The sequence below is a fragment of the Aphelocoma coerulescens genome, assembly GCF_041296385.1.
Source record: "Aphelocoma coerulescens isolate FSJ_1873_10779 chromosome Z unlocalized genomic scaffold, UR_Acoe_1.0 ChrZ, whole genome shotgun sequence".
Lineage (NCBI taxonomy): Eukaryota > Metazoa > Chordata > Aves > Passeriformes > Corvidae > Aphelocoma > Aphelocoma coerulescens.
The window spans coordinates 45,796,455-45,808,003 of record NW_027184085.1 but is presented as its reverse complement, the minus strand read 5'-3'; the positions used below and the strand labels follow the sequence as shown (position 1 = coordinate 45,808,003).

The 11,549-nt window shown below is 53.5% G+C and overlaps 1 protein-coding gene across 1 annotated transcript; it reads right to left on the bottom strand.

The window, feature by feature from the left end:
- Window positions 1-989: 989 nt before the first annotated feature.
- On the bottom strand, window positions 990-10,618 carry LOC138103859 (serine/threonine-protein kinase PAK 3-like). The gene is made up of 13 exons (XM_069002466.1): window positions 10,593-10,618; window positions 10,355-10,517; window positions 10,032-10,154; window positions 9,385-9,507; window positions 8,953-9,157; window positions 7,905-7,968; window positions 6,625-6,673; window positions 5,329-5,441; window positions 4,679-4,796; window positions 3,914-4,013; window positions 3,293-3,489; window positions 2,557-2,694; window positions 990-1,079 (listed from the first exon to the last, which is right to left on the bottom strand). Exons 1-13 carry the CDS (start codon window positions 10,616-10,618, stop codon window positions 990-992), a joined length of 1,509 nt encoding a protein of 502 aa, XP_068858567.1.
- Window positions 10,619-11,549: the final 931 nt, after the last annotated feature.

Here is an 11,549-nt window from a genome sequence, read left to right as displayed (position 1 = left end):
GACAATCGGAAGGGTAAAAGCTGGAAAACTCACAGGTTGAGATCGATTCAGTTGCATAGGGAATGCAAAAGCCACACGCTCAAGCAAAGAAAAATAAAGAACTCATTCACCATTTCCCAAGGGCAGGCAGGTGTTTTGCGTCTCCAGGAGGGCAGGGTCCCCTCACGCCTCACAGTGACTTGGGAAGACAAATGCCGTCACTCCAAACGTCCCCTCCTCCCTCCTTCCTGCGCCCAGCTTGAAACACTGAGCAGGATGTCAAATGGTCTGGAATATACCTGTGGCCAGTTTAGGTCACCTGCCCTGGCTGTGTCCCCTCCCAAGCTCTCATGCAGCGTGACCCCAGGCCAGCTCTGTCTGGGCAGTTGCGTCCCTCATGCTGGGTGCTGAGCTGAGAGAAGCCGTGGCTCATGCAGATCCAAACTGCACAAGTTGTCACTCCCTCGCCTCAGCCTCAGTTCCCGTGGCAGAACTCGCGTGCCCGCTGGACGCTCACCTGCGCCCCAGCCTGCAAAGAAGCCCGGCTCCCTGCCCCTCTGCCCAGAGCAACACAGACACTCCCAACCTTTCCAGGAGCTGCAACACAACCAGGGCCACGGCGGCGGCGTCCCCAGCAGTGACACCACTGCTCTGCCCCGTTTTGCCCTCCTCTGTTCACAGCTGTGAGCCTGTATCTCCACACGAGGTTGTAGCCTGGAGATAACGAAGAAAGCAGACTTTTGCCCACTTCCAAACCATGCCACAAATGCCATCCATGCGTCTTCCCATGTTTACGCAGCACCTGACCATTCAGAAGCAAATTTAGAGCCTATTCACAGGGTGAGAACAAAGCGAGTCTTCCAATGAAAGTTTTATAGAGTATTTATTTTGACTATCAATCTAAAAAATTAGAAACTACAAACTATGAACTGTAAACTACAAACTATAAAAAACTCCCAACTATAAAAAACTACCAACTACAAAAAAACAACAAGTGGCCTCTTCCAGGGCTAGTATCTCCTGTCGGCCATAAACTGCTGCGCTGCCATGATCAGAGGCGTCAGGCTGGAGGTCGGCTTGGCTGAGGTTACAAACGGATGCTGCCCAAAGAGAAAAGGAAAAAATTAACTTCTGCTTTCCCAACTCCACTCCTCATGGGCTCAAACAGGCTTTCTCTGGTTACCAGAAAGACGCAGAAATGAGGGCACTCTCTGCACCTCTGTCTCCACGTCAAGGACCTTGCTACCATAGGAAAACATGGCTCACAATCCCACAAATCCATTAATCCTGCAGGTGTCTGCAGCTTCTTGAGATTTTTGTTGTGCCCACATTGTGGGAATGCAGCTTGCATGTCTTCCTTTCATCAGGACACTCAACAGGCTTCTTGAGGTTGCCCTTTTCTAAGGTCATGGGCTATTTTAGTTGCTAAAAAAAGGTGAGGAGCGTAAGGCATTCCTCAGGAAACTCCAATCCCTTGGAGAAAGGCTGATCCCCGTAGGATTTTGGCCCATGTTCTGAAAACCACTGACACAAGTGGCTGACGGATTCAGCGCTGGCTTGAAGGGGGAGCAGTGCTGGCACCTCCCTCCACAGCAGGGACAGCCGAGCGGCACCTTCTGCCGCTCCCTCTCTGCCACAACGTCGTCTACATGGCTGTGCCAGGCAGCAATGGGCCAGCCTGGCCAAGTCCTGCTCAGCTGTCCCCACCTTGGTGGCACAAACCTCTACAAGTGGGGCAGGAGGGCCAAGCCAAGGCCCCTCTGAGGCTCACTGGGAGCTGCCCAAAGCCCCTCCTTCCCTCCCTCCCTCCCTCCCTCCCTTCCCTCCGTTCTTGCTTGCTTCCTTCCTTCCTTCCCACACCCAAATCTCAAAATTATTGCCAGGAGCTGATTTCATTGGCTTCTTCCACCACCTTTTCAGCCCTCCCTACCTGCTTTTATTCTACTTCACTTCTTTTGCTACCACATTACACTGAGTGTGTTCCCAAAGGGCAAAACTGGGCCACAGAAATGACCATCTCAGCATGGAGCACCTCTCCTCTGAGGAAAGGCTGAGACAGCTGGGCTTGTTCTGCCCCAAGAAGAGAAGGCCCTGGGCACACCTTCTTGCTGCCTTTCAAGACTTCCAGGGGGCTTCACAGCATGTTGAGGACATGTTTTTTTGCAAGCACAGTCGCATTAGCACAAGGGATAATAGCTCTCAACACAAAGAGGGCAGATTCAGATCAGGTCTAAGGAAGAAACTCTTTGTGACGAGAGTGCTGCAACACCAGCACAGGTCGCCCAGAGAGCTGCTCGCAGCCCCATCCCTGGGAACATTCGAGGTCAGCTCAGATGAGGCCCTGAGCAACCTGATCTACTTGACGACGTCCCTGCTCCTTGCGGACCACTTGGTCTGGGTGACCTTGAAAGGCTCCTTCCAACCCATCCCCACCCAGGATTCTCCTTCGTTTTTCTTTGAAAAGCCCCGAGACTGGCGATTCCTAGGACTGGTGCCCCTCTGACGCCTTGGATTGAGCGGATGGGAAGCCCCTGGCAGCGGGCAGCTGGCGCACCCTGCAGCCGCTTGGCCTTTTACCTGCAGAAGCTCCTGGGCAGACCAGCGCCTGTCCTCGTCTGTCTCCAGGCAGCAGTGCAGGAAGTCTCGCAACCAAGCGGACTGCTGCCTGGGGTTCTGCAGCTTCGGGGTGCCCCCGGTGCTTATCAGCTGTCGAACCTAGAGAAGAAGGAAACGCCGCGCTCTGCCTGTCTCCTTCGTACGCCAAACCGCTCACCCAGACCCCACGGGAGAAGCTCCACTCTCCAGTGGCACTTCCCTCCCTGCCACAGGCTTGGACATGCCCTTCCTACCCCACACAAAAGAGCCCAAAGCCAGAGACAGCCACAGCTAGTCCACTATGCAAAGGCTCCTGCTGTGCCCCCGATGTCAATGGCTGACCAAACTGGGAGCAACTCCATTGGCAAAAGCACACTTTGCTTCTCTGAGGAACGACACCAGCTCTTACAGGCAATTTGGAAGAGGGACTTTGGTCGAACTCTACAGTTTCCAAGGATTATTACATAAAATAATATCTATTATTATACACTGCTCACTGCTCCCTTAGGCAGAGCTTCCATCAAGCAAAAGGCATCACAAAAGGATTTTTTAGTGCTGTTTGTGAGTAAATGCCAAGGGGACGGTCTGGACAAGAAGCACGAGAGACTATGCGGCCTGGAACCTATCGTCTTCAGGTGTTAGGCAAGCTTCCCGGGCCGAAGAACGGGGGCAGACTTTGTTAGAATGACAGCAGAGTCTGAGAGCAGTTGCAGCGTACCATGGCAGAGGTGTTCATCAGGTAAGGAGGCGCTCCTTCCACCATCTCGATCCCCACGATGCCAAAGGACCAAATGTCCACTTTGGGGCCGTAGGGCTTCCTGGTGAAAATTTCTGGCGCCATCCAGTGAGTAGTCCCGGCAGCTGATCTCCGTTTGCTCTGCTCAGGGGTGAGCTGAGCAGCGAGGCCAAAATCAGCTGAGGAGAAAAAAGCCCTCTGGTCAAGTCGGCCCCGAATTAGGAAAGCAAACCAAAGAACTCCCCGCTGTACCAACGTCCCAGAAGGCAGTGTGGAATCTGGCTGCAAAAGGGGCCATGCTGGCATTCCTCCGGCCTGCAGCCGAGGAAATACGGAATTGGCCACTGAGCAAAAGCCCCCAGTTTCGGGCAGTGGCTTTCAGTCCCCTGAAGCTTTAGCCCGTAACGAAGGGACACGCACAATCCAGAGCCACTCCTGACACCTTCTTCCCAGCCACACCTCCCTGCACGTTGCAGCTGTGCTCTGCGCTCGCAGCAGGGCAGCCTGCACTGCCACGGGCACCACTCTTGGGGACCTGGCAGTCACTCAAAGGCAGCCCCACACCGCAGCCCGCCATGGCTGAGCCTGGCCAACAACACCCACCCAACTTGACAGATCCGTCCAAGCCCAGGAGAATGTTGTGGCTTTTGATGTCTCGGTGGATCACTTGCTTGGAGTGAAGGAAATCCAGGCCTTGCAGGCACTGAGAGAGAGAAAAGAAACACGAGCCTAAGAGTTCCTCATCTGATTTCATCCTACAAGCAGGGAAGTGGCAAACCTGCAAGACCGACTCGCTGGGGGATGCTGAGCCATGGCAGGACAGGCTGCTGGCAAGGGCAAGAGCTTGCTGCTCCAACACGAGGACAGCAGTGCCTTTTTAAGTGAGGGCATGCATATTCGCTTCTGAGACAGAAAGGGCAATTGTTCCTCTGGCCAGTGGCCTGCAAGCACACACTGAAGGAGCGCTGCTGCAGGGGCTGTGCTCTCTCCAGCCAGACGACAGCGGATGCTTTTGCAAACACCACTTTGGGTGCAAGCATCTCCTTTGAGCCTGAGCTTTGTGAGAGTCCCGAGAGTATCTCTTTGTCTTTGCCACTTGTCTGACATTGTGCCACCAACCCGTTTGCTCTTACAGGGAAGGAATGCAGTACACTTCGGGTCCAGGCAAGTGTTCAGAGAGGCAGACACAAACAAACACAGCTGGAGAAGGGCAGGCACGCTGGCAGGCACTTCGGATGCTCTTGCTGCTGCCAGTCGTAACAGAAAGGCAGGAAGCAAGCTGGGAAGATGAAATCACTCCTCTCCTTACCACCTGTTGGGAAGGACCATCCCGCCCAAGCCACGGGAAGCACAAGCGCCATCCCTCACCTCCCGAGAGACAGCTGCTATCTCTCCTTCTGCCATACGAGTCTCCCTAATGACATCGTGTAAAGAGCCTCCGTCCATGTATTCCATCACTAGCCAGAGCTCCTCGTCCACCAGGTAGCTGAAAGGAGGAAACAACAGCGTGGAGATGAATGCGCACAGTTACATGACCTGATGGATTCTTGTCTCCGTGTCTCTCTCGGAGGAAGGCAGGAGCAAGTGAATAGTCATTCACTAGGCTCCACAGGCCTTGAACTCTGTGCAGTCTAAAAGCCTTCTTGGTATCCACACCAATGCAAAACACTGGGAACAGGCAAAGGAAATAAGATCTACAGTGCTTTGTCAGCACTTAAGACCCGAGGGAAAAAATCAAGCCCCAAACCTGTTGGAAAATGAAGTGCAGGGAGGGGGGAACTTTGAGGCTGTTGGCTCAGTAAGGTAGGGCCGAGTCAGGTCTTTGAAAGCGCACTTCAAACTAGGTATGCCAGGAAAGATTAATGCAGCCCCAGTGCAATCTCCTCCCAAGACGCCGTAGATCAGCAGAGAAACAGGAATTAACAGCTCTGTTCTCTGCCAGCCACCAAAGGAGTGGCTGATCCTTTAGCTTGCAGGATGGCAATGACCCTTCATGGCAGAAGAGCAGAACCACTCACCTGTCTACGTAGTTGACGAGGTTGGCGTTCTTACTGTCGCGCATGACCTGGATTTCGTTCACGCACAGTTCGGTGCTGCTCTCTCGCAGGAGACTGATTTTCTTTATGGCCACCTGAAACGACATGGAAAACCGTGAACCAAAGAAGGCTGTGGCAGGAGACCACAATGGGAACGATGAGACAGTGATTTTGGGATGACAGAGCTGGGCGGGGCCAAACCGCCTTGCGACTGGACATCAGAGGAATTCGTAGCTGAGCTTGCAAGAGCCTCTTACGCCGCTCGCTTGGGCGCCAGTCCCAGGACACAGAGCCAGAGAGCCTTTGCTTTGTACACCCAGGCAAAACACGCTCTAAACTCTCCACCTCAAAGCTCTAACAACACTCCCTACGCCCACAGCCTTCCCCCAGGGCCTTACTTTATCTTCAGCATTTCCATTCACACACCTCTTGCAAGCAGGAAGCCATTCTGTGCCGGTGAAAATGGAGCCAAACTGCTGGGAAACCACTGGCAGTTCTAGGGGGTTACATCATTACTCCAGCAACCGCTGGCATTCTTGAGTGCACAACAACACAGCAAACTCTTACAGACATGACGGGTAAAATGCCGTCCTAAAAGCATCTGGAGGGTTAAACCCCAGGAAATACAACCCTACTCACTTTACAGAAAAAATGCTGTGATGATGAAAACATCATTGAGGCTACCTCCCAAAAAGACAACCCTAGCCCTTCCACACTTCAGGAGCTGTCATTTTGCTGCACTAAAACACTTTCCGTCACACCACGGACATTTGCAATTACTGCCTGACTGCAAAAAGGAATAGCCCACGCCTTGATCCTCTAGCCATGCACGCCGGGCTCTGAGCATGGCATAGGCCCTTGAGAGTCCCCTTGCAGACCTCTCTCTCGAAGCACAGTTCCCAAGGGCAGCCCTGCAGGTGGCTAAGGAGCTACCAGCACGATTCCCATGTATTTGCTACGAGCCAGAAACGAGAATTCAGGAATCCTGAGCTGCCGGCCCCAAAGAGCAGTGCCATGCTCTAAGACACCACCTTGGCACTAAGACCCAGCTGGCTGCGTCTCCTCCTAGGAGAGAAACCGCCTGGCCTCCTCGCATTCCTTGGGGCAGCTGAGAAGGACAAAATCTGTCCCCACTGTATTTGGCAGGCGGACACTGCTCGGCACTTCAGTGGCCCTTGGAAGCAAAGCTCTACTGGCCAGCCAAAGCTCAGCCACAGCTGACAGCAGAGGGGAGGGCACTCGAGAGCTGCAGAAGCTGCGGCGCTGCCTGACGCTTACCTCTTCTCCTGTGGCAGTGTCCACTGCCGTACACACAGTGCCGAAACCCCTAGAAACAAAACAGCAGCGGAGAAAGGAGAAGTCCTTTAGTCCCTTCAAGTGCAAGACACTGCGGTCCAGCGGGAAGAAAAGGCCTGGGGCAAATCTCAAATGGGACACGACAGATTCTGGTCTGGGTCTTTTTCCCTTTGTTCTTTCCGTGTGTGCACGTGGGTGGGATTTTTCCAGGCACACACACTCCGGCTGGGCCTTCCCACACCTCTCCTTGGAGTCTATCTGCCAAACTCAGGCAACACCACACAGGCCTTCTGAGAAGCCTGAACTCACGGAACAGCCATTGGAGGAAAAGATCTAGAGACAGATCCTTCCTCCAGCTGCCAAGGAAAGTAGTCTCCAGCCACAGCCAGAGCAGCCGAAGGCCTCCATTGTTGCACACACAAATGGAGAAGTACTCTACACAGGGCATCCCTAGACAGCTTCATTCCGGGTCCAGAGCCATCAGCAGCTGCTTCTCTTCGGTGCCCCAGACACAGGAAGGACTCTACTCCTCAGGCGAGTTCTTGTACACTTGGCTGCTCCCAGAGGAAATGCTGCAAATCCATCCCATTTACAGTCAGCAGAGCTGGCTTTCAAAAGGGAACAGCTTGGGGGATTCTTTGCAGGAAAGGCCAAATCCCCACAGGATCCATGAGGGCTCTGCCATCAGGCAGGTGATGCCTTTTCCTCTAGAGTGCATCGGCACCGGCGCTTCCCTGAAGCTTTGGCTTTTGCCACCTCAGCTATAAAAGAGAGTTGCTTCTTTCACCTCTGCTTTTGGCTTCTAGACTAGGTGACGGTCATCCTGAGCACTGAATCTTGTTTTCAGCAAAATATTGGAAAGAAATGCTACTGACAGCTGTTCTCTGGCAGCTCTCAGCTGCTAACTTGACCTTTGAGGCAGCACACTTTTTGCTCCTTTCATTCCCACATCTTCTGTATTCTTTTGGGACACGTAAAAATGGTTTCTGCGAAGAAAAGCGGCAAAGAGGTGCCACACACTTGAGGGACAGGAGATCTGCCAGGCGCTGCTCTTTGCCGCAGAAAAGACATTGCCAGCATCCAGGTGTCTTTGCCATGCCTTCGGACCACAGCTATAAACGCTGACCAGTACTGAGGGACGGGAGCATCTCAACGCAGTGTCTGAACAGCTTTGGAGCTTGCCTGACGTCACGCTGGGGAGATGTGACACCAGCAAAATACACAGCCCCTCCCTTTGAAGAAGGAACGGTGGCTGCACTCACCCTTTGCCAATAGTTTCCAGTTCTGTGTATTTAGCCTCGGGATCTCCTTCGCTCACCAGCATCCCTGAAAGAAACCAAAGGAAAGATGCTCACTTCACAACAGAGATCCCACCCTGCAGCAGATCAGAAAGGCAGCCCCACTCTCTCTCCCCGCTCTCCTTGGGGACACCAGGCCCTTTCTTCTCAGTCACTCAGCGAACCACAACAACAACCGCACCACTACAACACCACCACCACTACCACCACAGCAACAAAACAGTCAGCTCTGCAGCACAGATTGCCTGCGCAAAGCCTGACTGTCCAAACTAAAAACTAAGCACATGGAGAATCAGTCAGAGGAGACACGGATCAGAAAAGACAGCAGTAACCAAGAGAAGTGATTGTTGTCTAGAAACATTAAGGGCAGCAGGAAGAACAAAACCTTTCTGTTCTTGGGAATAAACACTCTGTGACATTCAACCAAAGCTTTAATCCTTGCAAATGTAAAGGCAGGCATCTTGGGTTCTGGAATCAATTTTTATCAACAGCTGCCCTTTCCAGAACAGGAAGAATATTGCAAAGTGCTTCCAGCAGAGGCACGATCTCCACCTTTCAGCACTTTGCCTAAACAATGCCTTTCTCCCTTTCAAGAGCAGCAGCTCATCTTATAACCCATTGCATGGGCTTTAGGAATGAGGTCCCTCATCTTTTAGGACCGGGCTACCTTCTGAAGATGACCTTGGCTGTGCCCCCCAGGAGCTGGGCCCAGAGAGCTCCTTGAGGCCCACTCATTCGCTGGGTCACAGCCTCCTGCTCAGCCAGAAACAATCTCTTGCTTCCCTTCTGCACAGAGGGCAGCTCAGGCAAAGCCAAGCCAGGCCGAGCTGCCCTCAGAGGCAGGAGAGCCTCTGAGGTGCTCTCTCGCCACCTCAAAGCACAACAACAGGTCCTGTGTGGAGGCCTCAGGACCCGACACTCCGCTGAGGAGAACAGGAGGTGGGAGGAGCTCATGCTGACACATGCACACACAAGGCACTGCTCCAGCAGACAAGGAATACACAGGACATACTCAGCATGGCCAGGCACTCCTCCTCTGTCTTCTCCTGCAGGTCCTCAGTGCTGCCAGAGGAACTGCTTGTGCTCCAGGTGCACGAGCTGCTTGTGCTCCAGGTGCACGAGCTGCTCGTGCTCGAGTTTCCAGCTCGGGGACTGGAGGCTTCTTCAGAGCCTGCAGCTGCAGCCCGTGCAGGTGCCAGGACAGAGGAGGTGGAGCTCTGGGACAAGAAATGACTTTGGGTCAGAAGGGTGCCTGGCAGAGATGCCCCTCTGATCCCATTTCAAATGCAAGCCCCTAGGAAGATGCTGCCGGCCACATCCAGGGCTCTTCACCTCTCGGCTTTTGCTGCCCACTTCTCCAACTCAAGGCGCAAAATCCAAAGGCTGCTTTTACACGAGGGACTAAATGACACCAAAGACACTGCTAACCAAAGCAGGCACTTACTGATGTGAGCTGCTCAGGCCGTGGGCTGACCGCAGGGGCAGGTTCCTTGGCACCCTCCTCCTCTTTAGCCTCTTCCTCGGGTACAGAGGCAGCCAGAGCAGGTGCTGACGCTGCCCCTGTGCTCTGTGGACAGACAGCAGCATGAGGGACAGGGAGGAACCTGTCAGGCAGAACCTTTAGATATATTCAGCGGCAGACCCCGCTGTATCTCAGCTGTTCCTTTAGCTACTGACAGCTGCTCCATGGAGAGCGCCAGGTCCCTCCTGGGGACAGTGACTCCTCCATGCCCTGCGAGGCTGTGAACTGCATCTTTGCACTGCTTTGAACTGCATCTTTGACAGAGAGCCTGCACAGCCACAGGGCACAAAGGGCCTCCCTTGTACCCCAGGGCAAAGACATCCTAATGCTACCTCTTGTCTCTTGCTAAGACAAATTCACAGCCCCTGTCAGAATAGTGGGAAACTGATGTCTAAACATCCGAGTTCCACACCCCTTTTCAAGGGCTCGTGGCTGGGGGAAGCGCTCTGGAAGCGCTGAAAAGATTCCAGGCCTCAGCATCTTCAGCCACACATGGGAGATGCTGTCTGATCAGAAACCTGCAGCTCTGCTTTGCTCCAGCCACAGGGCTTCCCAGAGCTGCCACTTACTGATGCTGGATGCTCAGGCCCTGCGGTGGCAGCAGATGCAGCTGGGTTGGCATCTTCCTCCCCTTTGGCCTCGTCTTCAGGAAGACACACAGCCAGAGGACGCTCCGAGGTTTGTTTTGTGCTCTGCAGACAGACAGCAGCATGAGGGACAAGCAACCTTCTTTATACTCTGCTCTAGACCCAGATGCACTAAGGAGAAATCATCTGCAGAGAAATGGGATCCTCAGTTGTTCAAACTCAAGTAAAATGGGCCAAGTAGATGCGACCGCACTCTCTTGTACAGGAGAAATTCCATCATGGCTCAAAGCACCAAGCAACCCCACTTTCATCTGATCAAAAGCTCTGAAATGGAACATGGAGACAAAACAGGCAGGGATCCCCTGCAGCTGCTGCTGCTGCTGCTGCTGCTGCTGCTGCTGCTGCTGCTGCTGCTGTTGCACAGAGCCTGGACTGTACTTTCGTTCATCTGACCAGGCTGGCACTGGACTGCAACAGGCCCAGCTCACAGCTTGCTCCAAGTCGTCAAATGCTACCAACGCCAAAGGCTCCTTTCCCACTCACCCACGGACCGGATTCTCTCCAGGCATGGGCAATGTGACCTGCAACACACAAGGGAAGAAGAACCAGATGCTGTAAGAAAACTGCCTGCACTGGGCAAGCCCACCAAGAAGTCAACCCAAGGGCAGAGCGTTTTGCTTTCACTACATCCCTCCAGCAGCAACCCGTGTGCCACACAGCAAGCAAGACAACAGCACAAAATGCTGCCTTGTGTCTACCTGTTGTCCTCTTTGGCCACTCAAGCCACAGAAACGTGAGACTAAGAAAGCCCAAGTGGTTCTGTAGTAGTCAATGCTTCTGCCCAACCCCACCCCACCCAGCAGGAGCTACAGCTCCTCCCCTTCCTGCACTTCAGTTTTCTGAAGAGATTGCACACAGCAATTCCCATGAGCTTGCTGAAAATGATTCCACAGAAAAGCTTCCCCCAAGTCCCCCTCAACCGTGGTGGCAGTTCTACTGTGACACAGCACAGGAACAGCTCCTGCGTGCAGGAGCATACAAGAACTCTTCTAAAAATGTCTATCTCAGAGGCCTTTGCCAAGCTGGTTCTGGGATTTCAGCACAGAGCCAACGGCTCTTTTAGCACGCAGGAAATGTCAAGTTCCACAGGCACATCCTTGGGATGAGGGAATGCAGAGGAGAAGATGCTTCCCCTCAGTCCTAGAGAGCAGCGCACAGTTTCTACAAGGACTCCTGCCAGGCTCTCCGCATCTTCCCATCTTGGAAGATGTCTTGCTTCAGCCAGCAAACTGAGGAGACTGCACACTCCACTGCCACAGGCCTTGCCGGGATGGGGGGGAGCAGAACCCCTGCAGGCTACATTACAAATGCTGCCCACGCCCTGCTGGCTACAGACACGCCCTTCTTAGCTGGAGCTGTTGACAGCAGCTTTACCCCACTAAAGGCATCTTCATGGCAATTTGGTTTCCATATGCTGCACTGAACAAAAAGGTCTACTTA